Below are 27,943 nucleotides of genomic sequence, written 5' to 3'. Positions count from 1 at the left end.
TCCTGACGCGCAGACTCAAACCGACTCAAACAGAGCTTGACGACGTAGATGTGACGTGAGCAACCCGTCTGTCTTCTAGTGACAAAAACTGCTTCTACGGGGCCATAACATAAGCTACAAGGTAATGGAGCATTTTATACATTGTCGTGTTTCTTTAGAAATAAATAATGGACAAATGGAGTCTTCAAACGCCTTAGATGTAAAGTTATTCGCTGTCAAAGTGACGCCAAAATGAATGGGAGTCAATGGAATGCTAACGCAAGTGAAGTTCTGCTACAAGATGCTGGCACGCGGCCGGCTTCAACTTCCGGTCAACTTCCTTCCCGCTTGCTCGAATGGCGGCAGCCATGTTGCGCCTCCATCTTGAAAATACATTAGCCAAAGAGGGACATTCCTGAAAATTCAAGCTTCGCCTTTCGCGTTTTTACACTCAGTGGCACCGTGACAAATTTGTCATTTATGCAAGGGGGAAATGACTCGCGACTGCCAGCAGATTTGAAATAATACGGCCACCGTAGGAGTTAAAACGCCCTCGGAATGGGAGGGGCTAGAAAGTAATATCAGAGAATGTCTAATAGGAAGAGAATTGGCACTCTGCTTACTTCCGGTTTCTGGACTGGCTGCAGTAACATGTCTCTGTCCATGCGGGGGCGCTAGCAGGCGAGTGCAGAATGAATGGAGGTCTATGGCGAACCCTCAAAATCCACTTTTCTCAGGATATAATTTTTTGTCTAGTAATTTGAATGTTGTATTCGAAAGGAGATGCAAAGAAATTACACAGTGCTGGGTGTTAGATTTTTTAGAGTCACTTATTTGGTTTAAAAAGTCTTTTAAAATGTCAATGACGTCAGAATGCTGACGTCATTAGCATAATGCTAGCGTGTTATGGGCAACAACAACTCAACCTGTAAGAAATCGAAAAGAAATAAGCACTCGTTCATTCAACTCTCGACCTATATAAACCCATGTTGAACTTGCAAAACTTACAATAAAATCTGAGATTTCTCAACGGGAATCGGGTGAAAGAGACACATTTAGCCGTCTAGCCCCATAGACTCCCATTCAGTCTGCACTCGCCCGCGATCACCTCCAGTGGAATTCTAATGGAACTGCAACCAAGATCGATACAATGGGGCTAATAGGAAGTGCCAAGGCTCTCCGTAGACGGGATCTGGTAATATTCAGTTGGTAGTCAAAACAATTTCACCGCTAGATGGGAGAAAATCCTACACAGCTTTAACATACATGGAAGCTTTTCAAGGTACAAAAGGTTCTTTATAGAGGGGATAAAAAGGTTCAATGGGGTTCTTTAACTGGTTCTTGAACTCAATTTGAAAGAACCCTTTATGCCTAAAAGGATCTATATAAAGAGTAATGTCTTAAATGATTGCATAATACTTTCATGTTTAACAGGTAATTTAAAAAATTTCTAGTAATAAAGTACGTTTACAAGTTGTTTAATTCATAGTTTTGTTGAATTAAAAAATAATTAAAACAAAATTGATTAATTAGAGCTATATGAAATCCCTAAACTGTTCTAAAGCACCTGACAGGTTCTATATAACCTTAACCTTTTCTTCTAAGAGTGTAGATTATTAACTTTTTTGTCCTCTTCATCTTTTTGGATACCTGTTATTGTTTTTTTCTTCTTATGTTTATGGTGGTATAGTGCTGTTCTATATACATACTGAGCTATTTGCGTTCATTTACATTTACATTTATGCATTTGGCAGACGCTTTTATCCAAAGCGACTTACATTGCATTTCAAGGTACACATTTACATTCTTATCAGTTCCTTTTTGTATTGACTTTTTTGTTTTGTTTTATATAATGTAAATTCAATAAACATAATTATGAAAAAAAAAAAAAGAGTATAGATTTTGAAAATGTTCTCCACACAAAATAAAAATGGTTCTTTTAAGAACTGTTCACTGAAAAGAGACTTTGGGGAACCAAAAACGGTTCTTGGCATTGCTGTAAAAAAAACATTTTGGAACCTTTATTTTAAAGTATATCTATTTTTTTAAAGTTATGTACACTACACTTACATGGCCCACTCACCCAGGGTGAAAACTATCCGAAACAACTGATAGTAAGGGACTTTTTTCATTCAGGTTTTGTTTGTATTAAAATTATAATACCTTTGAAATGTGACTAAAGTTTCAAAGGAGGACAAGAGATGCAGCTAACATTTCAGGTCATTCAAGCTCACTTATGTTGGACCCTTCTGTATTTTACAATATTATTAGGTTTTGTTTTCAGAAGAAAAAGTAGGCTATTTGTTTATTAAAGGCATAGAACAGTTTTATTTGTTAAGATGCTTGTATCACAAAATATTTCTCAACAAGAGCGGAAAAGCATGAATGAGCTGCTAAACATTTTCATAAATTAAAGAGAAAACGGAATGTGATTTTATTTCAATTAAAAGTTAATTTATGTAATTAAATTATTTCAATTTAAGTCATTAGGGCTTCTCATCAGCTGCTCATTGCTCAGAAGGAAAGAAATTAAGAACTGTTTTGTTGTTCCGTGGGCTATATGATTAAAACTCATTGGTTTAGTCATTTAAAAAAACGTTTCATAGATCGCGATGTATTAAACTAATTATAGTTTAATAATTAATAATAAGGCCTAATCATAGGCCTATGTTTTATCTCTCACATAAAAGGGAGAGAAAATGATCTTCAAATGTTGCATCACAGGCGCTTCTCCGGTGCCACCGGCATAATGCTTCGACCGCGCCCTCTAGTGTTCAGATCAAGCGGCGCATAGCTGTGAGGGCTTAGGGGTAGTTCACCTAAAAATGAAATTTCTGTCATCGTTTACTTACCCTCAAGTTGTTCCAAACCTGGGAAAATACTAGGGAAGCCAATGGGGTTCATCAACTGTTTGGTTACCAACATTCTTCAAAATTTCTTCTTTTGTGTTCAGCAGAAGAAAGAAATTCATACAGGTTTGGAACAACTTGATCCTTTTAACTGATTACTTTTACTGGCATACCGCTGGTTACATAACCCAAACATGCAATCTCATCTTTTTTTTTTTTTTTTTTTTTTTTTTTTTTTAATGAACTACATTATTATTTAGAAGATTAAATACTGCAATAATTGATTCAGGTGTTGATACTCAATTTAGTTAATCAAAGTTCACATTGAAGTAGCCTGTTACAGAAAATTAACAAAATCCTCTTTGAAATAAAAATAATGATCACTACATTTTCAACAGTCTTAGCCATTTCATTAGATTTTTTCCTCTTCATTTTGTCAAATTTTATTACATTACATTATCCCTCACCACCACTAAAACCACACACTATAACACATGCAGGGTCTGAGGACATTAATCGTATATGAAACAAAGTAGAAAGAAGGCACACACACACACACACACACACACACACACACACACACACACACACACACACACACACACACACACACACGTAGGCTACATCACTGTAAAAAGTGATCAGTTGACTTAACTTAAAAAAATTTGAGGAAAACTGTTGCCTTAAAATTAAGTAAATACATTTCATGCTTAATTAAAAAAATTAAGTAATGTGGAATTGTCAAGTTCACATAACTTATTTTTTTCAATTAAGCAATAAGTTTATTTACTTAATAATTTTAAGGCAACTGTTTTACTAAAAGAATTTAAGTGAACTGAACACTTTTTACAGTGTACGTGTTTCCTACACGGTTCATAAGCTTGCAGCCTCCAAGTTACAGCTAATGCTGTGAGATGTTATGTTGTTTTATCTTAAACATAAAATAACCTGATCCTGTTTGATCAAGGCACGCGACTGTACTGACTTATCCCATTTTCAGCATACATTTTAAACTTGCATCAAAATCTTGTCTATTTATTGTATGCATTTGAAATATACAGTTGGGTTCTGTTTTAATGTACCCAAGTGTATCTAAAATAAAAGAGTTTAATATACAGGTTTGTGGCTCTTAATTTCTTTTTATTAATTAACCACTTGTAAACTTATGTTCACTGTTCTTTTTTATAAATATAGGATTTGTATTAAATCTATGTTCATTGAGTCGAATCGAGAATTGAATCGGGAATCAAAATCGAATTTAGAATCGAAATCGAATTCAATTGAGAGCTTGCGAATCGAAATCGAATCGAATTGGAACATCTGAATCGATACCCAGCCCTTGGACCCCCTTTTGCCTTCAGAACTTCCTTAATTCTTTGTGGCATAGATTCAAAAAGGTGCTGGAAACATTCCTCAGAGATTTTGATCCATATAAACATGACAGCATAAAGCAGTTGCTGCAGATTTGTCATTTGTTATCTCCATTTCCACAACATCTGTGGAGGCCATTCGAGTACCGTGAACTTTTGTCATGTTCAAAAAATGTTGTTTACACCAAATTCTGACCCTACCATCTGAATGAGACTCATCAGACCAGGTAACGTTTTTTTCTCTCTCAATGTTATTGTCCAATTTGGTGGGCCCATAAATTGTAGCCTCAGTTTTCTGTTCTTAGCTATCAGGAGTGGCACCCGGTGTGTTGGTCTGCTGCTGTAGCCCATCTGCTTCAAGGTTCGATGTGTTGTGCGTTCAGAGATAATCTTCTGCATTCCTCGGCTGTAACAAGTGATTATTTGAGCTCTTTCTATCAGCTTGAACCAGTCATGATCAGAGGTCAGTGGCCATTCTCCTCTGACCTCTGGTATCAACAAGGCATTTCCACCCACAGAACTGGTGCTCAATAGATATTTGCTCTTTTTCAGATTATTCTCTGTAAACCCAAGAGATGGTTGTGCGTGAAAATCACAGTCGATCAACAGTTTCTAAAAATAAACAGACCAGCCCGACTGGCACCAACAACCATGCCACTTTCAAAGTCACTTAAATCACCTTTCTTCTCCATTTTGGTGCTCAGTTTGAACTTCAGCAGATCGTCTTGAGTAGCCTATGTCTACATGCCTAAATGCATTGAGTTGCTGTTACATGTCAGATTTTTGTGTTAACAAGCAGTTGAACAGGTGTACCTAATAAAGTGGCCAGTGAGTGAGTGTGTGTGTGTATATATATATATATATATATATATATATATATATATATATATATATATATATATATATATATATATATACCGTACACATATGTTTATACGGTATATATACTATGTTTGTATATATCTTCTAAATTTGTGTATTTGGTCATGTTATTACTGTAGCCTATGTCTGAGCCTCGTCACAAGCATTTCAATCCCCAGTTTTCCCCGGTGTTAATTGTGCAAATGACAAATAAAGCCTCTTGACTTGACTCTTGACAAACGTATGTTTGCATACATACACACACACACGCATACACAAAAAACATTGTAGGTCCTCTTTTCATATTTCACCTGCTATGAGTTACGTCAATATGCCTATCGATTTTTCAATAAATATATGAGGAATATTTGATATAATTTGGTGTTTAGACCCACTGTAAGTGCTAACACATTTTGCGAGAAAATGGAAGAAGCAAAAATGTATAAATGACACACACACACACACACACACACACACACACACACACACACACAGAGACACACTTAACACCCTATATTCGAATTTCGAACCACACCTGAAAGGACTACCTTCAACAAAATTGCATGATTCAGCCTGAAAAAAGGAAACATGTTAATAAAAATTGTGCAAAGGACCCGACACTTGAAAAATCAGTAGCATATGAACTGTTGCATTTAATTGCTATTTACCTAAAGGCATTTGGTAATTATTTACTGAGATTTATAATAAATATATATATTAAAATATATATTTTTTTTAAATGTTAAGATATTGAAATATAAATTGAACTAATATCAAACTTTAAACTGTCACCAAGTGGAAAAAGATACGAATATATTGTTGATTGTCCCTTTATTCCAAGTGCATTTGTAATGAAGGTGTTCAGCCTGATCCTGGATCAGCAGCATCAGCGGTCAGTGTCCTATATTCCTCCAGCTCTCATGGAACAGCACAGGCCCGCCATTTGCCTTCGCTGCTCTTCAATCCTGCGGGCTTACACGAATAAAACAGGCGGCGGTTGAACAGCGGGATTAGTGTCCGAGACATGAGAGATGAGTCACGAGCCTTTACAACGCGCGATTGAAGCCCGAAACAATGTAAGAATTCCGCGCGAGATATTCGCTAACATCATTTCTGGATTCATCATCGTCTCGCGCAGCGGATAACTGTGTGCAAGGCTTCCCATCTGCCTCCTCTTGTCTGACCAATCTTTGTCTCCCCCGTATACTACTAGTATCGTACGGCAGGAGGTCGACCGGGAACTGTGAACACTATTTAGTTGCAGTTTGAATTTCAATATTCATCATACATATTATTGGATTCTTGATCGCTGGAAAGCTTTGAAAATGTCTGGGCAGAGCATTACAGACAGGATAACTGCTGCTCAGCATAGCGTTACTGGATCAGCCGTTTCCAAAACTGTCTGCAAGGCAACAACGCACGAAATAATGGGCCCTAAAAAGAAACACTTGGATTGTAAGTATCAGCAGCTGTGTTTAAAATGAAATTGCGAGGATGAACGTGTGTACAGCTGTTGCTTTGATTGTTATGGCTACGATTTTAGGCTATTGTACAATGGGCAGGCCCAGGCTGTGCTAAGCTAATGTGCTTTAGACAGACTCCTGATAATAATATTGGAAATACAGGCCATTTATGACAAACTGATATTGAATCACTTTCAGCTGTATTGAAGCAGGACTGTGTATATGTGTATTATTGCTGTTTGTATGTAAGCAAGAATACGTGGATTTCCATTAAGTTTGATTCTATAATAATATTAATAAGTGTTTTAAATGCTCTTAATATAGTTTAGGACCTCATGTAGACCTCCTCAGCATTGCCATACTGGTTAATGCTGGTTAAATGTTAATTCCATATAATACTCATTGGGGAGAAATAAATCAGTGCTGTTGTTTTTCTTGCATGAAAAACATGTTGTGCAAAGGTTAATGTAAGGAAGGTGTTTTGTGTTAGAAGTTCATTTGGATTTGATTATCATGTCCAGTTGGTTACAAACCCACAGATGATGTCAGTAAATGCTGTGTATCTTCTTTAAAGGGTTAGTTCACCAAAAATGAAAATTCTGTCATTTATTACTCACCCTCATGTCGTTCCAAACCCGCAAGACTTTGGTTCATCTTTGAAACGCAAATAAATAACTTTTTGATGAAATCCGTCCCTCCGTTGACAGCTACGCAACTACCAATTTGACGCTTCAAAAAGTTCATAAAAAGTTCATAATTCGTAAAACTCATCCATATGATTTGAAATAAACAGAAGCTCAACCAAACATGCTTGACGCACAAGGACAAACCTCATTGGTTCTTGCGGAAGCTCAAACATGCTGCGTAACACAAGAATGAACCTCATTGGTTCCTGCACGTCAAGCAAACATGCTTGAGCTTCTGTTTACCACAACTGATGTGTGCGTTGATGAATGTTTATATGTGAATAAAAGCCTAAATTAAATCTGTTCATCATATAAAGCGATCACGTCTCTTCAAAAAATTTGGACTAAACCACTCAATTCATATGGATTAGTTTTACGATCTCTTTATGAACGTTTTGAAGCGTCACAGTGGTAGTTGCGTAGCTGTCAATGGAGGGACAGAAAGCTCTTAGATTTCATCAAAAAGATCTTAATTTTTGTTCCGAAGATGAACGAAAGTCTTAAGGGTTTGGACCCACATGAGGGTGAGTAATTAGGCGTTAATGACACAATTTTCATTTTTGTGTGAACTAGCTAACCCTTTAAGAACTGCTGGTCTAGTGCCAGTCTAGTAAGTCTGTAAGTCTTCAGAATAGATCTCTATTTACGTCTGTCTCAGCCAGGCCTGACTATTCTTTCATTATGTTCTTACAGCGTTATAAGTCAAGCTATGACATGTTTGAAGGACCATAGTTAGGAATTTTAAAAAGGAAAATAAAATTGTCTGTCTGCTGGACCCATTCACACCTTTTAGTTTAGTGAGGGAACTGAAATCCATCTCTCTCTTTTTTTTTTTTTTACAAAATCATTTTTGTAGAAACTTCTCTCTTTTTTTCTGTCTTCATCTGAGACTTTATGATAACTAAAGATGCCTCTGTAATTTTAATCAACGGTCTATTTGAATGCAGGTAAACTGAACATTTTTAAAGCTTGAAGGGAAAGTTCAGCAAAAAAAGAAAATTCTGTCAAGACTTACACTCATGTCGTTGCAAACCTGTGTGACTGTTTCTTTTTTGGAACAAAATATTATTAAAATATATTATTTAGAGTTATTATAGTTAACAAAAAACATAGAAAAACATTTGTTAGGTTACTTGAAATAAAATAATCTTTAACTGAAATAAAATATAAAAAACCTTAAAGCTAAGGCAAAGGCAACATTTCTAATATGTATTTAGTTTAAAGCTGCAGTCCGTAGTTTTTCCTCTTTGTCGCCACCTCTGTTTGAAATCTACAATTGCAGTTATTCGCGTAATTATCAACTTTACGTGGGTTGTGCCTCGGCACGGCACAGCGCGGATGAATCCAATGTTTTGAGGAGAATGTTCCGCGCCGGTGTGGATACTGTCATTCGCAGTCACAGATTCTACTTTTTGGAAGTATGACCAACATAAGAATTTTCACCGGAAAATGTCATCTGAACAAGTAATTAACATCCACTTTTGTTCTGACCAACTAAGGGAAAAAACGCATTGCAGTAAATCACGCTGATTAAATCTAATGATCGCTTATCATATCACGTCAAACCGTGCTTTGTTTTCAAATTATTAATGTTAACAACATCAGCACTGTGTGACTACATTTAATGCCCTTCCGATATTTATCCTTGTTTTCTCATGGGCCGGTTGCAGTCTCTTTTTGTCTGTAGCCACTCCGAAGTCATGGTGGTCTTTTGCATTTTATAACGGGTGAATCTCCAGTTGTCACTGGTGATTGTCGTTTGAACCTTTCTGGATCCGCCATCAAATTGATAAGTTTAATTATATCAAGTGCTGCGAGAAAAGGCTTAAGCCTTGGTTATACTTTCGCCTGGCTCCACAGCGCGAGTCTCCGCAGACTGCGCGCGCACCTCCGCAAACGGACGAGGCGTTTATACTTGACGCGCTCGCCGTTGTACTATTCTGTGAAACGACAGGGGGCGACTCGAGTAATTGTCCTCTAAACCATCAGGAATCAGCAGTGAGAAGAAGAAAGCTATACACACGTGACAATGTTTATTTTAGTACACCACCACCAATACCACACTACAAAAAGAATCGTGTAAAACCCAGTAAACCCTGAGATACTAGTGACAATAAAACAAAATATATGGATATGAGAATGTGTATAAAACATAACTAACTTATATTAACGATCTCTTACATATTTTTTAATTTCACTAAACATTTCATTAAGTTTCGTGAACATTTTTATTAAACATGGACCTTTATGTTCATTAAAAATACTTTTTATGCTATTGTATGCTCATTTTTTATATGTAAGCAACTCATTTAGACGTGCAAACTGGGTGCTGGTGTGGTGAGAAGTTCGAGCTCGGCCAGATTCGGCTCGAAGTCGTTCATCTTCGGATGCGGCGCCGCGCGCGTTGTTACAAAAAATGTCGCGCACACCGCCAGGCGAAATTGGGTCTTGCGAACCCAACGCGCACGACCGCCCACACCGCAATGACGTCATTTTTGCCGCGCGCACCTTCGCGCTCGTGCGGACGCGTCGAGTATAAACCAGGCTTTAATCTCCACCTCCAACATCCTCACACTCATAGCCTACTAGCCGAGACTCCTTCTTTATGTGTACAGATGTGACGTAATGACGCAAAGACATGCTCGAATTTCCCGTGGAAATCCACCAGTACCACTGGAATTAAAAGCATTATTACAAGCTTACCGTTTTGAATTGAGCTAAGGCAAGCAGATAGTTTTGAACACTGTCTTGTTATGTGTAAAAAATTATTTTGGATAATTTTTAACCCAAAAAAGTTACGGACTGCAGCTTTAAATTGATGAACTAAAATAACTGGAATATGAATAAAAACCTATTTATTTATCTGATAAAAATGACAGAAACATTTTCTCAAAATGTGTTTTATGTTCCACAGAAGAAAGCTCCACACGTGTTTTTTTTTTACATTATTTTGGTGGGTAAACTATCCCTTCAAGTTACAGTATATATCACATAAATTATGGTTACTTATGGTCCTTTCCACCAACCAAAGATTAACTTCGCCAGATAGGCCTATAGCGATAGAACAGATTAAATGATCTTGACATCTTTTGTGGTGAGGGCTTTGTTTCTCAGGAGTAGGAGTGAATCAAAGTTGGCAGTGCTGTGGAGGCAGCTGTCTCACACCAAACCAACCAACCAAACGATTGAAGTCAACCTCATTCATTCAGAAAGAAGAAGTCCGTCAGAAACTGCACTACATCACCATCTATGTGAATACTACACCACAAAAATGTCATTCCCCTAAAGTATATTTGCAGAAGTGCATTAAACATTTCATCAAGAAAGTCCACCAGCACAGTTAATAGTGGGCTGTGGAATTCCTGCGCAGTTCCTGCGTAATGCTTATTTATGTGGACTCTCTCCACAGATTATTATTGTTCTGTTTTATGTTATAAATGCATGTTAATCCTTTTATTTATTACATTTTAAGCTCTAACATTGCAGTCTGTTTCGTTGACTGGATTCTTGCCTGTTCACCCAGTTATTAATGTCATTAGTTAATGGAAACCTCTGTTTCTGTTGTAGACCTGATACATTGTACCAATGAGATGAATGTGAACATTCCTCAGCTGGCAGACTCTTTGTTCGAGAGAACCACCAACACCAGTTGGGTGGTGGTCTTTAAGTCCCTAATCACAACACATCACCTCATGGTATATGGGAACGAGGTGCGTGACTGTGGGAGATCTATCTGCTTTTTAATCAAGCTACAAGTTAAGATTTGCAAATAATCGCATGCATTAAACATCTTTTAATTTATCACTTTGGTTCCAGCGATTTATTCAGTACTTGGCCTCAAGGAACACATTATTCAACCTCAGTAATTTCCTGGACAAAAGTGGCCTACAAGGTACAGTATTGAACTATACACATTTATTTCACACTCTACAGAGGCTTTGTTCTTCTTTTGACTTGTAATAAACATTCCAAAAATTAAACATTTATTTTTTGAATGAATGGAATCAGTCAATCATTATAATTTTTAAAAGAATTTATTTCTTAACAGTCATCTTTATCGGTGTCTCCCTAGGTTATGATATGTCAACATTCATTCGGAGGTATAGTCGATATCTGAATGAGAAGGCCGTTTCGTATCGACAGGTGGCATTTGACTTCACGAAAGTAAAGCGTGGGTAGGACATTTTTTTAATACATTTTATAATACAACTTTGAAGGTAGTTTCTAATTTCTGCTTTCTTTAGTGTGCTGACTTTTGCATTAAGTGCATTATGTAACTCCAACAGTGATTCATTTGACCAGTAAATTGTTCACTCGATACAGTGATTTTTTATGCCTTTGCTGTAGTTTTTGTTCTAAATCATTTAAGGGGATTTGTGCAACAGCACTAGTTTTGAAGCGCTTGCATTAAATGTTTGAAGTCATTGCACTGGATCATCCACTAAACCTCCATGCACTGATCCCCTAATGTCATTTGACCTATATTTTAAAATCTTCTCCTTAAGGGTGGACGGAGTGATGAGAACCATGAACACAGAGAAGCTCCTTAAAACCATCCCTATTATACAGAACCAGATGGATGCCCTTCTTGACTTCAATGTAAGTTAGAATGCAGAAAACTGACAGCTGATCTACATATATGCATTTTGCTTATAGTCCCTTTCACACAGCAATCCCGGTAAATTACCGTAAAATTACCAGAACGACTTTTACGGTAAATACACACATGTGCTGGTCACACAAGCAACGGCGTTCCGTCTTTTTACCAGTAAGAAACCATTCACACGTTAGACTCTGTGATATCAATCATTGGAAATGACCTTTAAACGCTGAGCTGTTTTCTTCATCGATCTGGATGAAGAGATCAGCACTTAAGTTTAATTTTAGTAAAAATTTCTAAGTGACAGGCATAAGGAGATAATCACACAGAACACGGTTTTTGCTTTTAAAAACACGAGGCACATAATAGTTACTATAGTATTGCAGTTACCATAGTACGCAATAACTGCTGAGCCGTAGCACTGATGAATGGAAGAGAAAGCAGAGACTTGAGCACGAGACGTGGAGGCGGCACAACGGTCAGACGTCTGTCTAGCGCATGTTTACATAGGGTCCGTCTCAATCAGCTCCCTAGCTTCCAAAGTCGTGAATCCGTATATTGTGTTCACGAATTCAAGCACTGGTAGGGACAGTACGGCTCTCTACACATAGGATACTGATGACTCTATTGATGACTGTCATTATCTAGTGATTATCTATCTAGTGAGTTGGCTCACGTGATTTGCTTCGCGCTTCAGAACCTCTGTTAAGGGAACATAGTGACCATCGATGCTCCCTCTCCCTGATTTTTAGTTGTGGCTTGTGGGACTAAAGGGAGTGAACGTTTTAGTGCACTGGAATGATTTTGTGATTGAGACAGCCTTTAAAATGGTTGACTCCCTGATCAATGCCCTGACTACTGAACTAGAAATCTGATTGAGACGCACCCATACAAAAACAGTTAATTGGCACGGAACTTAAACTTAAACGTAAACGGCTCCAACAGAGCTTTATGATTGGCCCAAAGCAAACTTCTTGTACATGCTCATACCGGTTATCTTCATTCCTTGTTCACACACAACATAATACTAGTAATATACTGGTAATATTACAAATTCTCATATGGGTAAATTGCCAGAACCAATTTACCGGTATTTTTTAAAAAGGTCCTGATCACACATGAACTCTTAACGGTAATTTACCAGTAAAACGGTATGTCTGAAAGGGGCTTTTCTTTGTAGCAGCAAAGCATTTGTGTGGCATATGTTTATGAAAATATTTTTTTCTGTTTCCCAGGTCAATGCCAATGAACTTACCAATGGGGTTATTAATGCAGCCTTCATGCTTCTTTTCAAAGACTCCATCCGACTTTTTGCAGCTTACAATGAAGGGATAATAAACTTATTAGGTAGGTTCTTCATGATGCTTTCTTCTCAATACTAAATAAATAAACCATGTATTGTATAAATACACTCATTTTACTTTTAAATGCAAGATGCACATTAAAGATTTGAATGTTTAAGCTCTTGAAATTTAAGAAATTTGTGGTGCAGTAGTGCACATGCTCACAAGAAGTTGTACTTACAGTTACGCAGGTTCAGATTCAGTCCTGATTGCATATTTTCCCTTTTCCTGTTCTTCCCCCTGTCTAAAAAAAAGAAGGTCAAATTCAGTAGCAATTTTTTCATCCTATTTGCAGATTAAATTGAAATGAAAAAAGTGACATAACCCGTGTGATCTATTTTAATTTCTACACATGCAAATAACGGCATAGCGCTGATTGGTAATGGGTGCTTCTTTATCTTCCTTTCACAGAAAAGTACTTTGATATGAAAAAAGTACAGTGTAAAGAGGGTTTGGACATCTACAAGAAATTCCTTACCCGAATGACCAGGATCTCAGAGTTCCTCAAAGTGGCAGAGGTGAGATTCTCATGTGTTGTTCTGGAGACAAGGTACTTCATTAAAAGAGCGTTATGTAACATATCTGTTCTGCTCGCCTCACAGCAGGTGGGAATAGACCGTGGGGACATACCTGACCTGTCTCAGGTAAGACCGCACTTTTATTCTGACTTTAACACCTGCACTCTTTCTGCATTATTAACGATCCTGAGTATTTTCTGAAGCTGTTCTGCTTTTTTTACTTTACCTTGCACAAATGCATTTCCGAAAGAAGCATGCAGCTCATTAGGATGCGCATGTCACTAAAGATTTCTTACCTTTTCTGTCTTAACTGTTCCCTGTCTACAGCAAATAAAGGTGTTATGGGCTCAGTGGAGATTTGAGAATAGTAATTATAGAGATAACTGTGGGAGTCATGATTCTATTATAAGTATATTGACTATGCAACGGGTTCTCACTCAATTATATACAGTATAATTTACAGCATGGACATATTTCAGTTAGCAAAATGATGATAACGATGATAGTAATGTTTATTCACTATTGGCATCTACATTGTGACATGCAGGGCTTTTGCCCAAGCAACAGTATGTGACGCCTTGGGAGTGAGAACGGGTTGTTATATACAGTAACACTCAGGACTAAGTCACGAATGAATTAAACAGACACTTGAAAAGGACAGATTATATATCTAGCGCAAATGCCATCATAGCCATATATAAGGGCAGATAGCTGCTTTGAAACTCATGCATTAAATGTCTGACCAAGACCACCTTTATATTCTGTATTTCCCTTTATCTTTCCACCTTCTGTCCATCTTCAGTTTACAGTGTGTGTAAGTACTTTTCTCACTCTTTTCTGCACTCCTCTGCACCTTTTATTTCTTATTGCCTATAAATGTCAAGCTATTTTGTCTTTTAATTGGTGATTATTCTTGAGTAAATGTTTGTGCTTTCCCTCAGGCCCCCAGCAGTCTTTTGGATGCCCTGGAGCAACACTTGGCTTCATTAGAAGGGAAGAAGGTGAAGGACTCCACCGCTGCCAGCAGGTGGGCCATTCATGTGTCACGCTCAGAGCTGAATACAAATGAATGAGTGCTAACAGATGCATTGTGTCGATGGGTCTTGAATCTCTCGATAGATTTATACCTATAAGAGCGGCGTGCTTGACAAATGCAGTAGTTCAATATACTCCAAGTGTGATTTTTCTCTCATACTCGCAGAAGCTCAATTTATCTGTCCCCGACTTTTGTAGGGCAAGCACACTCTCCAATGCTGTGTCATCTCTGGCCAACACTGGCATGTCTTTCACCAAAGTGGATGAAAGGGAAAAGCAGGCAGCTCTGGAGGAGGAGCAGGCGCGATTAAAAGCACTAAAGGTACATAACAGGACCCATTTCAGAAATAATTTCACCCACCGGGGAAAAGGATTTCCAGTATTTTTTCTTCGTGGGTGTTCTGTTAATTATAGATTGCTGTTTTCTAGTTATACGTGCAACTCATGAATTTTGTGTTTGTGTGAATTTACAGTAAATCTCTGGGTAATAGTTGATGTATTTTCTAAAAATGCTGTACTTTGCAAATGACTGTCTACATTTATTTTTTTAACAGTAAAAAACTGTTAATACAGCATTTTGGACAGTTTCAGCATAAATCTTTGCACTTATAAGGGACAAAGTATGACAATTTTTATTTTTTTATTTAAAGGGATAGTCTGTTACCTGATACTTTTATTACTTATTTATTTATTACTTTTTTTGTTAACTGATACTTCTGTTTACCACAACTGGTGTGTGAGTTGTTGAATGTTTATTTATGAATAAAAGCCTAAATTCAGTCTGTTTATCATATAAAGCGATCTTGTCTCTTCAGAATTCGTATGGATTAGTTTTATGATCTCTTTATGAGCTTTTTAAGCGTCAAAGTTATAGTTGCGCAGCTGTCAATGGAGGGACAGAAAGCTCTCAGATTTCATCAAAAAAGATCTGCATTTGTGTTCTGAAGATGAATGAAAGTCTTATGGTTTAGGAATAGGGCTGTCAAACGATTAATCGCGATTAATCGCATCCAAAATAAAAGTTTGTTTTTACATAATTTATGTCTGTGTACGGAGCATAATTATTTTCTATATATAAATACACACATGCATATATATATTTAAGAAAATTTGTTATTTATATAGAAAATATTTATATATAATATAAATTATATATAATATATACATATATATATACACAGTATATACATGCAAATATTTCTTAAATATATACATGCATGTGTGTGTATTTATATATAGAAAATAATTATAATTATACACCGTACACACACATGTATTATGTAAAAACAAACTTTTATTTTGGATGCGATTAATCGCGATTAATCGTTTGACAGCCCTATTTAGGAACGACATGAGGATGTTTTGCATTTATGCCAAAAAAAAGAAAAGAAAAAGGATTCAGATAATTGTTTTAACAATTATGAGCTTGTTATCACAGATTTCAAATTTATCCACCCCTAAGCATCACACTAATGAATGAAAAGTGGTTACATACCAATCAGTTGGCTCCTTCCTGTCTAAAAGGTTTCTTGGCTTGTGCTCTTTTTAATCAGGAACAGAGGCTGAAGGAGCTCTCCAAGAGGCCTTCGTTTGCTACGACAGACACTTCTCCAGTCTCCACCACAGCAGCATGCATCAGCACAGCTCCTGCCATAGACCTGTTCTCCACTCCCAGCTGCTCCAATGGGTTAGCTATGATTCTCTAGATATTTTTCTGTACGGCTTGAGATATAAAAACAAGCATGGTTTGTGCTCGACCAGGGGGAAATTCACTAAATGGTTGCAGCAAATTTGTGTGCCGAATTTCAGTACAAACACCTGTATCTTAGGTGGTGTTTACATGACGAGGTCGATTTGGGGGCATGAAAACTTAAAAAACGGGTTTCAAAGTGCAAGATTTTTAAAATAATACCATTATTGTCTCTGTGTAAACTACAAAATCGCTAAATTGTGAAAACGGTGATATCGTATGCGTATTACGAGATCAGTCTATATAGCACAAAGTGACATTGCCACCTACTGGCCTGGCATGCATAAAACAGCGTTATTGTTTTTTTCTTTAATTTTCGCAGATCTGTGCTAACGGGTATCGTTTAGACAACATTGTCGTCTGTACGCGAGAGGTTTCAAAAACGCAAAGGAAAAACGTTTCCGTTTTTAGTACATCGTTGTCGTGTAAACGCATCCTTTATTCATCTACCTGAACCTCTCTTGGTTAAATTGCCATTTTTGTTTTCTGTTACTCAGTGCCCTGAAGATGGAGAGCGACCTCTTCAACATGCAGACTAACTTTCAGGCGGGCATGCAGCCTGGACCCTCTGTGGCCACGGCATGGGGAGGTGAGATCCTTTGCATGTGTCAGAAATTCAGCATGCTATGAGGGGCCGTACAAGCCAAAATCCATTCTTCGACTCTCACACACATACATTCTTCTTTCACATACATACATTTCTACTCTCTCACACACATACATTCCTACTCTCACACACATACATTCTCCTTTCACATACATACATTTCTACTCTCTCACACACATACATTCTCCTTTCACATACATACATTTCTACTGTCACACACATACATTCTCCTTTCACATACATACTTTTCTACTGTCACACACATACATTCGTACTCTCACACACATACATTCTCCTTTCACATACATACATTTCTACTCTGATACACAAACATTCTCCTTTCATATATATACATTTTACTCTTATGCAAATGTATTCAAAGTATGCATCTATTATTATAAATAATACATGTATGTAAGAAGAAAATGTATGTATGTCTGAAAAAAAATGTGTGTATGTAAGAGAATAATGTATGTATGTGAGAGAGAAAGTATAGTGGAAACGGAAGGCGTATAGTGGAAACGGAAGGCGTATAGTGGAAACGGAAGGTGTATAATGGAAACGGAAGGCAGGTCTGGTCAAGCGAGCCGCGGTTTGAAAATACCGGAAAATACACGGTCAGCCGCCAAAAAATGGGTGTGCGCTTATTAAGCCGCCTTTCCACTGCACATGACAAACGATAGCCCTTTGACCGGAAGTCATTCATTTCCAATGAAGAGTCGTACGGGAGCTGCGTGGAGTTCCGATCATATAGCCTACGTTCAGCGAACGTCTATTATGATTACGGTAAATTCAGGAACTGCAGCAAGATAACTTTTTTTTCATCCGATTACGTTAGCTACTCAGGCGGATGTCCGCGGCCGCGCTGTCGGATGTCGTGCGGGAGATCGCGACTTGACAGTGTTTAAAAGAGATCCATTTTCAGTGCACTCAATGTTTTTGTAAAGAGAGTTTACAGTTATAAAGTTAAATCTGATTACTGAAATGTTAATGTCAGTATTGTTTTATTTGGTGGAATACACGGTTTCATTTTCTGTGACCATACAGTTCAGATAAATGTGTAATGTGAGTTTACTGAAAGAGCGTTTCACTTTTTGACAAGTAGTCACACTGCCAGCTATTTCAACGCTGTGAAACGAAAACGAATTTATTGTTGTCTTTGTTGAATTTGCAGATTGTACAGTGTGTGACAGAAATAAAAATTATATGTGCCACCAGAAAAACAGCCTCTTCTGTGTGTGCAACAGGACATAACTGTTCTTAGACCTGATTCTTTGTCTGGATTCATAAGCAGTCTGCACTACATTTAGACATCCATATAATGACTCCAGTGTATACTGCTGCTCTATTTCTTGAATCCTCAACAAATCTTGAGACTGACAGAAATCCACATAGGGTTTGAATGTGATCACAAAGATCTCAATGCAGCCTATCATGCACAAAAAAATCTGTTTCTCTTTGCATTTGGTCAGTACATTGGTCAGCACATTATTAAAAAAAATGTCTGATTTCATGTTCATTGCTACCTACTCCAAAAAGTAAAAACTGTAACTGAAAAGAAAACAGGATTACTTTGAATAGCATTAGCATCATTGTAAAGTTGTGATGAAGAGCTGAGCAAGTATTGCATATGTATTTCCGGGTCTGAGAGTGTATATGTACAGTGCTATGCATAAGTTTAGACACCCATACTAAAGTTGACTAAAAAGAGGAATAAAAAAATCATCTTTTGGAAATTGAACTTAATGCCTTAATTAAAAAAATTAGGAAAAATCCAACCTTTAAGGACACCAATTTTCTTTGTGAATGAATAATGTATCGTAAATAAATAAATGTTCTTCCTTAAAATACAGGGTGCATAAGTTTGGACACCCCTATGTTAAATTCCCATAGAGGCAGGCAGATTTTTATTTTTAAGTATTTAAAAAAAAAATTTTTTTAGGATACTATGCATCCTGCACATCATCACATAGCCTTCACCATACCTAGAGATTAGCATGGTTTTATTTCAGTTAGCCTAATAGCTGGTTTGATTTGCATTGAGAAATGATCTTATGGAAAGTACCCCATGCCAATCTCTAGGTATGGTGAAGGCTATGTGATGATGTGGGGCTATTTTAATTCCAAAGGCCAAGGGAACTTTATCAGGATGCATAGTATCCTAAAAAAATAATTAAAAAAAATTAAAAATAAAAACCTGCCTGCCTCTATGGGAATTTAACATAGGGGTGTCCAAACTTATGCACCCTGTATTTTAAGGAAGAACATTTATTTATTTACGATACATTATTCATTCACAAAGAAAATTGGTGTCCTTAAAGGTTGGATTTTTCCTAATTTTTTAAATTAAGGCATTAAGTTCAATTTCCAAAAGATGATTTTTTATTCCTCTTTTTAGTCAACTTTAGCATGGGTGTCTAAACTTATGCATAGCACTGTATATATATATATATATATATATATGAAAGGAGAATGTATGTGTGTGTGAGAGTAGAAATGTATGTATGTGAAAGGAGAATGTATGTGGGTGTGCATATAGAAATGAATGTATGTGAAAGGAGTATGTATGTGTGTGACAGTATAAATGTATGTACTTGAAAGGAGAATGTATGTGTGTGTGCATATAGAAATGTATGTATGTGAAAGGAGAATGTATGTGTGTGTGCGTGTAGAAATGAATGTATGTGAAAGGAGTATGTATGTGTGCGAGAGTATAAATGTATGTATGTGAAAGGAGTATGTATGTGTGTGAGAGTAGAAATATATGTATGTGAAAGGAGAATGTATGTGTGTGACAGTAGAAATGTATGTATGTGAAAGGAGAATGTATGTGTGTGAGAGTCGAAGAATGGATTTTGGCTTGTACGGCCCCTCATAGCATGCTGTAGTCTTTTCTGTTAACTTGAGTCTCGTCCTAATGTCCTTCTCTTCGACTCTTTCTCTCTCCTTTTGCCTGCTCAGATCCTTTCTCTTCTTCTGAAGCTGTAGATGACTCCATTCCAAACCTAAACCCTTTCCTAACCAAACTTGTTGTTGATGGTGCTCATCTACCCGTTATGTCATCAGATGGTGTTAGTTTCTCCTCTAGGACGTCAGGTCATGAGATTTTTGGTGGTAAACATGCATTAGATTCTTTCTTCCAACCCACCCATCCAAAGTGTTTTATTAGTTTGAGTTTTTTGGTCGCTGAAAGTCCCTCGTTTCGCATGCACAGTATCCTGTTGTGTCAAATCAGGAATCCTCTGATTAAGTTCGGTCCAGTTGAACTCGACGTCGGAGTAAGAATGCAGTCTGTAATTGGAGACTAAATAGAGGTTAGGTGGCAGTACTATAGATCACATTTAAAAAAATGTTTGTAGACACAGAGCTTTGTTTTGGCTCTGTTCAAATAGGGCTGTTTCATTAATTACAGGTTTTATCTCGATAGCTGAAATTAAAGTGGGTGTAGGTAGCGTGAGACCCAGAAAAAAAAAGCATGTTAAATGCTTGTTAAAAGCAAGATGTAGACTACATACTTAATAGATTACTTTGCCCAACTTCCAACATCTAACTGTAAAGAAACAATAGGTTACATACACTACTATTCAAAGGTTTGGGGTCAGTAAGATTTTTTTAATGTATTTGAAAGAAGTCTCTTATGCTCAACAAGGTCACATGATCCTTCAGCAATCATTCTAATATGCTGATTTGGTGCACTAGCAGCACATTATTATTATTATTAATAATGTCAAAAACAGCTGAGCTGCTTGATGTTTGTGGAAACCGTGAGTTTTTTTAAGGATTATTTGATGAATAGAAAGTTCAAAAGAACAGCATATTCTGAAATAGAATTTTAAAAAATATGTCTTCACTGTAACTTTTGATCAATTTAACATATCCTTGCTGAATAAAAGTTATAATTTATTTCCAAGAAAAAAAACTGAACCCAGACTTTTGAATGGTAGTATATATAAAATTAAGGCTATCAAAGGTGATGCATTAACGCATGTGATTTGTAAAAAATAAAAATAATAATCAGTCTTTGTAAGGTGAAATTTAATATTTGTCGAAGGTCAACTAGTGAAATATCACCCATGAGTGGAACCCTGTCATAAGGACAATAATTGCAATTAAATATTTTAATCATCTGACATCCCTAATCATAATATATATTATTCATAAAAATAGACGTTACTTGATTCTGAAACAAGAAAAGTTCGTTAGAAAACCATATTTCATTCCAGTTTTCACCTCAGTCTACTTTTGCTTTAGCTATAAGTGAATGCTTGTTTTTCCTTTTTTACCATAGATCAGTACAATCCCTTTATTGATTCAAGTTCATCTGTATCAACCAATTACAAACGCACTGTTCGGATAGAGCACTTAATCTCAGGTACCATGATGGCAAACCATCCCACCTATGTTTCCCCTCTGTCAGGAAACATAGGGGCATTGAAGCAGTGTACAGGGACTATCCTGTGATCATCCCTGCTGGATGATGTTTGCCTTCTGCACATGGCTTTGTCTTAATATTTCTATTTAAATACGCTCTTTACTAATCCAATTTGAATCTATAATGTCTTTATGTCTGTAATGCTTGCTGTGTTGTTTCTCCCCGCCTGCCTGTCAGACTCGTTTGGTCAACCGTCTATGGTCCAGCATCTCCCAAACCCCTCTCCCTTCCAGTCTGAGCCCTCCACTGTAGCAGGCCTATTCAGAGGTAGGGAGCCTGTGGCTGGAGGTTGCCTTGTGTGACGCTGCCCCAACCCCCCCCCACCCCACCCACCCCTTTGTGAAATATGTTTTCCTTTGTCTATAATGCTGTCTGATCTAACATGATCTATCACCATTCAAAACCAGATCCTTAAAGGCCTATTAAAGACCTAAAAATGACAATTCTTTCATCATTTACTCACCCTCATGATGCTTTTTTATGGTGCTTTTCGGAGTTTGACAACCCCAATTCTATTTCATTGTCATTATATGAAAAAGAACAGCCAGAAAATTCTTTTAAATAATTCACCCTTTATGATACAGTAGGCACACCCATTGAGTAAATGATGACACAATTTAGCATTTTTGGTGAACTTTCCCTTTAAGGGGGCTTTCACACTGGGAACGTTTGTTGAGGTCCGAGCCTGAGCGTGTTAGTTCCAGTTTTCACATTATAAATTTTTCATGCGAACCGTGCCCTGTTTCGGACTAAATTGCCAGTGTGAAAGCACCCTAACACTGTTCTTGTGAGCAAGTAGTGGTTCTTGTACTTTTGCATGTCTAGTTTACCCTCCACTAACTCTGACATGTGACCATGGGTACTAGTCCACTTGAATTTAGTCATTTTGATACTGGCCATTCTTCAAATGGTGTCCTAATCTATATTGTGTGTGTTGTAAGAGGGCTTAAATGGATTTTTGTGCCTTTTGAAGGATACGGAGCTCCACAAATCCCTCCACAGAGTTCAGGCGAGCTGCATGTTGATTTTGAGTCTGTTTTTGGTACTAAAGCTGCCTCGTCCAATAGCCTGGATACAGATGGTAAGGCATTTGACATTTTACTCAAAATCAAATAAACCAACTTGGAAAAAGATCAACTTGTACAATTCTTTAAATGTAATCAGTAGTTTCTAAACTTACAGTATAATTTTTTTTTTCTTATTTAATTCCTTATGCCTATGGAATCATTTTGAATCACCACACTGTGTATTAAATATGCTATAAAAATATACTCGCCTTTCTCACTTGTGAATGTCCACAGCAGGAATTTTGAAACCTACCGTGGCCGGTTTAAATCAGTCCTCCAATCAGCTCCCAGATAAACTGGTGTCAGACGACCTGGATTCTTCCTTGGCCAACCTTGTTGGAAGTAAGTGTTAATTATTTAGAGGTTTGCATAATCTAGTGTTGTTAGGAAATTATGCTAAAATCAAGATATAGTACATTGTTAGGGTCCATTCACACAGAATGCATTTTTACATTAAATATACATGATGTGTGTGTATTTATATATACAAAATAATTATATACAGTACACAGATATATTATGTAAACACAAACTTTTATTTTGGATGCGATTAATCGTTGCACAGCCCTAAAAAAACACAAGGTCTAAAGGCCCATTCACACCAAGAACAATATCCTTCTGATTCTTTCTTTAGACCAACTTGTTATTTGTGAGACGCTGCTGCAAGATGCAAGCGAAGTGGTCAAAGACGTCTGTCTAGTGTGTTTACATAGAAAGACAATGGAAATGTGTTCAGTGTGAATGGCCCCTTTATTTTTTTAATTTTTAAGTGTACCTCTTTAAAACCGTTGTGAAATACATATCTCACTTACAGATCTGGGTATTGGAAATGGTACCACTAAAAAGTAAGAATGTTGCCCTTTCTGATGCTCTTTATAGCCTTTCTGACAGTTATAATACATTTTCATATTCTGGTTTGGTGTTAACATTAGCCAACTGTTTTCACAGTGATATCCACTGGAACCAACCAGGAGAGAAAAAATTAACTGGTGGAATGAATTGGCAACCCAAGAATGCTCCATCTACTACATGGAACCCTGTCTCTATGGTACAGCTGTACTTTATATTAATAAAATGTCTCAGTTGCAAAACCTAGTGAGCTGCCTACTGCCTAAATAGGCAGCTACTTAAACTCTTAACTTAAGACTGGAATACATTACACAACTTAAAATTTGAACTAGGCATCACACACTTGCTGACTTTGTAAATGTTTACAGAGAAAACTGGGCATCATACACTAAACAACTAAGGATTACACCAGACTTGCGCTTTACGAACAAAAAATGTGAACCTTATTGCTAGGAGACTCAAGCAATACATGCTCTAAAATTGTCTCAAAATATCAGCCATGTTTGAAATCTGTTGACTAGATAAAATCATTGTCCGAAGATAAAAAATAAGAGTCTGTGCCCATCACACAGTCAACTCTTGACTGAACAAAATCTGAAGACTTGCTTTCGGCAAATAGCGGAAACTCATCCAGACAACAAAACAGGGCAATAATCTGTGCAAAACGTCCTAGTGTATTCCAGCCTTTAAGTGATCAATCTAGATTATATCTAATCTAATTCAATCTAATTTAACCATTTTAATCATCGCTTCTCAGTATTGAAAGAATTGTTAAATCATAACCAGCATCGCCCTCCTTTTATTAACTGAGTATACTGAAGTGCATTCTAGGATTTGACTAAAACAAGGTATCTTAAGGTTTTGGAACAGAACGAACATAATGAAATTAATCAGATGAACTTGTTCTCATTAGTCCTACTTTGTTTTATAGCCACCATCTATCATGGCTTTCCCTGCGACAACACCTACAGGAATGATGGGATATGGCATGGTTAGTACTTCTGTGAAACCAGCTGCCTGAATTGAGGTTGTCGAAAATGTATTCCTCATGGTTGTGATCTTTGTAGCCTCCACAGTTGCCCTCCATGACCATGATGACCCAGCCCACAATGATGTACACACAGCCTGTCATGAGGCCATCCAATCCGTTCGGATCAGTGTCCAGCGCACAGGTACAATCCCTACGATCTCTCCAGGTGTTCATGTAGATTTCTATTAACACTCTACATTATCATGGTCCATTGTGTATTAATGGGCCATGAGACCGAGAACACCTTCCCAAACTGCAGATCATTCCTCTCCTCCTCCACGTGTGCTTTTCCCTGTCACTCCAAGATCTTTCCTTTCTCTCTCTGTGTTATTCTCTCTGCATTAGCCCTCCGCTGCCTCTAGCCCTTCCAGTCAGAGTCCTCTCAGAGCCCCAGGACAAGACCCCTTTGCACAGCTCTCTCTCAAGGATTTCTTGTAGAGCTTCGTCTTTTGTCTAGGTACCGCATGCGTTTGTGCTCACCGATGGTCTTGCATGCAGTCGTGTTCAGTTTCATCTAGTGCCTCTTGCTAGATGTAGAACGGACATGTAGATTGCATGTTCAGTACCAGTGTTGGGGGTTACACATTACAAGTAAGGTGTTATGTAATGAAGATGACTTCTTCAAGTATATCCAAGTTACTTTTTTTTTAGTAAAGTAAGTAATGCAATTTATTTGGTTTTCCCATATATTGACTAATACTTCTCTACTTTATACTTTAAATACTTTATGTATTTAATCTCACTTTATTTACCAATGTCTTTGCTGCTGACCTTTGATGATCCAATTCAACCATACTAATAAGCAAAAATGACTTTAAATAAACATCAAACTTCTGCTGACAGGCGTGAATTTGCATTTTCTTAACACTGAGACTCATCCATTTCAATTTTGGTGTGAAAGGGCTTTTATAGAGACAGAGCGTATTCAGGCCACGCCCACACCCGGGGGGAAAACAATCAAAACGTCTCCATTGACTTTGCATTGCGAGAGGCTGCCTCCTTGTCATTTCTTGCTTCTAACAAAAGACAGAAAAATGCCTAAAAGCTGCTGTGTGACAAGGTGTACAGCAAACAAGCTAAAAAAAAACAGAAATAAGTTTTCATAAGCTGTCGACCCCAAAAAACGAGCGTTTGAGGACATAAAAGTGGATACAGGCAGTTGGGACAGAGCGTAACGTGTCTCATTACTCTGAGAACTAACGTACGCCCGCTGGAGGAGACCGTTATCGGCACCACAGGATAGTTTATCTTACAGAAATATAATATATAAAACTGACATTTGGATATTTGATTCACCAGTGACCAAATGTTTAACTTACTGCACACGTGGTGTATTTTTAGTGCATACTGAGTGTCAGGATCCCACAATTTACCCATTCGTTCCAGCCTGAATCCACTTTTATGTCCTCAAACGCTCGTTTTTTGGGGTCGACAGCTTATGAAAACTTATTTCTGGGTTTCTTAGCTTGTTTGCTGTACACCTTGTCACATAGCAGCTTTTAGCCATTATTCTGTCTTTTGTTAGTAGCAAGAAATGACAAGGAGGCAGCCTCTCGCAATGCAAAGTTAATGGAGACCGCTGGACTGTTTCCCCCCCCCGGTGGGCGTGGTCTTCAGATTATGACGCGTTGCGCTCTGTCTCTATATTTGCAAAAAATAGAGCTTTTTCTTTTTTCTTTTTATATAAAAAAACAAAAACAAATTAGCAAGCCCAGCCCAATTGAGAAAAACACATTACTTTATATAAAAAGTAACTAAGTAATGCAATTAGTTACATTTTTAGGGAGTAACACAATAGTGTGACACATTACTTTTAAAAGTAACTTTCCCCAACACGGTTCATTACTAGTCAATACTGGAAAAGCCTGCAACACCTCTAAAACTTTTTGTTTAACATCACCAAGGCCTTTTAATTTTCTCTTCCAACCACCTGTGATAGAGACTATTCACTTTTTTTCCATCAAATAACCAGTTTCATTCATCCAGTTTCTTGTTGACTTGACACACCATTGTTTAAAGCACCTTTCTAATTGTATGTTTAATTGTTTCTTATTCCAGATGCAGTTTATGTAACACAAAATGAAGTTGCTCCCTGATGTCAAACCATTAAGCTCTGTCCTCTGTGCCGGGATGGTCTTCAGAGGACCAATCCCACAACATACTCGACGTCAAAGATGTAAACCAAGTGTGTTGAAAGACTGGGAGCATACTGCAATCATTTCGTAATTTGTTTAAGATGTCAAGTGATGCTGCTGTTCAGCCCATTAAGGGATTCCTCATACATTTTATAATCTGTTAAGGTAGGTAAGGGCATTGAGAGACTTTGATATTTTGTGTTCTGAGAATCTATAGTTTGATTTTCCTGTTAGATTGTTTTTTTTTTCCTTCGACCGGGAGCTTCTGATGAGAGGTCTTGTGGCAAATGTCGACCTAAATCGGAGTATAACTCAGCATCTGATATAGTACGTGTTATGAAATAGTAACAGTAACTTTGTTTTACATTTTATCTTTTAGTTTTACTTTTAACTGTATTCACCAGTAGACCTTTCTTGCGTGTCGTTTGTATTTATTTATGATTAATGCCTAAAAAATAAAAAAAGGAGAGTTTACAAAGTACATTGGGGAAAAATAATAAATGATAATTCAACCTTACTCATGGGTGTTGGGTTGTATAATGAAGGTTTAGACTTTTAAAATAGATATTATGTGAAAAATACACCTGTAAGCTAAATGATAGAGCACTAACTATTCTCTAAGTTTTATGTCTAGAACAACTTCCCGTGGATGAAATGTTTGCAGCCCAAGGCTATTGGGAGGGTAATCATTAGTGAATGGTTTGTTATACTGTTTAGTCGATACTGTGCTTAGGGGTTTTGCAATGAGATATTTGTTGGAGTAGAAAAGCACTTCCTCCGTGACTGTGAAGTGTTGCACTTGGGAAGGGAGGTGTTCTGCATTATGCATGGCATGCCATCATTTCACACGGACCGTTAGAAATGGCTGCCCCTGATCTGAATGTTAAGAGTTGCCCTCATGTTTCAGACTTCTTGTCAAGTTAAGCACCCTGCTCTCTAAAAGTCCAGGAATACTGAGATACGAGAGCTGGACGCTCCTCTAGCTATTGGTCGTGGACAGGATTATTGACATCACTGTAAATTTGTAGTGTAAAATATGAGAATCGCTGACTGGGAGACAGTTTGAGCACTGTTGATCGGTGCTTTTATGTATATATACATATATTACATAGGCAGTTTGTCCAGGGGTTGGCTAAGGATGGTTTGAAATATGAAAGCAATTCAATCAAATCGCAATTGACCTAAGTTTTACTGAATAATTTACGTGTTGTCCTCACGGATCTTTTTTTGTTTTGTTTTGTTTTATGTATTTAAAAGATGTAAGAACAATTAGTGTACTCTTTCTTTTACAAATAAAGTGCAGCTTCCACAAATCTTGTGAACATTTGTTTCATGGCGTGCATTAGTTCTTTCAGCTATTGCAGCCTAG

General features: G+C 37.3%; 1 protein-coding gene across 30 annotated transcripts; it reads left to right on the top strand.

Annotated features, from left to right (window-relative positions):
• On the top strand, nt 1-27,894 carry picalmb (phosphatidylinositol binding clathrin assembly protein b). 30 transcript variants are annotated; one of them, XM_081370537.1, is made up of 23 exons: nt 5,958-6,514; nt 10,776-10,918; nt 11,025-11,100; nt 11,281-11,383; nt 11,714-11,807; nt 13,044-13,155; nt 13,563-13,669; nt 13,754-13,795; nt 14,611-14,696; nt 14,903-15,026; nt 16,258-16,391; nt 16,952-17,043; nt 20,023-20,175; nt 21,350-21,433; nt 21,671-21,760; nt 22,467-22,574; nt 22,795-22,902; nt 23,375-23,405; nt 23,509-23,608; nt 24,341-24,400; nt 24,477-24,581; nt 24,785-24,896; nt 26,498-27,894. In XM_081370537.1, exons 1-22 carry the CDS (start codon nt 6,385-6,387, stop codon nt 24,875-24,877), a joined length of 2,175 nt encoding a protein of 724 aa, XP_081226663.1. In that variant the 5' UTR covers nt 5,958-6,384; the 3' UTR covers nt 24,878-24,896; nt 26,498-27,894. The 30 variants fall into 30 exon arrangements, with proteins under 30 accessions (XP_081226654.1, XP_081226651.1, XP_081226655.1 ...); XM_081370533.1 differs by having other exon boundaries at nt 6,248-6,514; nt 16,264-16,391; XM_081370532.1 differs by having other exon boundaries at nt 6,248-6,514; nt 22,798-22,902.
• Nucleotides 27,895-27,943: the final 49 nt, after the last annotated feature.

Source organism: Scardinius erythrophthalmus (assembly GCF_964197995.2).
Source record: "Scardinius erythrophthalmus genome assembly, chromosome: 7".
NCBI classification, from domain to species: Eukaryota; Metazoa; Chordata; class Actinopteri; order Cypriniformes; family Leuciscidae; genus Scardinius; species Scardinius erythrophthalmus.
Note: the sequence above shows the minus strand (reverse complement) of the source record. Positions and strands in the feature narration are given on the sequence as shown.

What these genes read in the sequence shown, in the direction of transcription:
- picalmb (XM_081370509.1), top strand. Translation starts at nt 10,282, where the DNA reads ATGATCTTGACATCTTTTGTGGTGAGGGCTTTGTTTCTCAGGAGTAGG. An exon ending in GATAGAGCACTTAATCTCAG is followed by an intron (nt 21,434 to 21,670) that starts GTACCATGATGG and finishes CCTGCCTGTCAG; the next exon opens with ACTCGTTTGGTCAACCGTCT. An exon ending in CTTGGCCAACCTTGTTGGAA is followed by an intron (nt 22,903 to 23,374) that starts GTAAGTGTTAAT and finishes TCTCACTTACAG; the next exon opens with ATCTGGGTATTGGAAATGGT.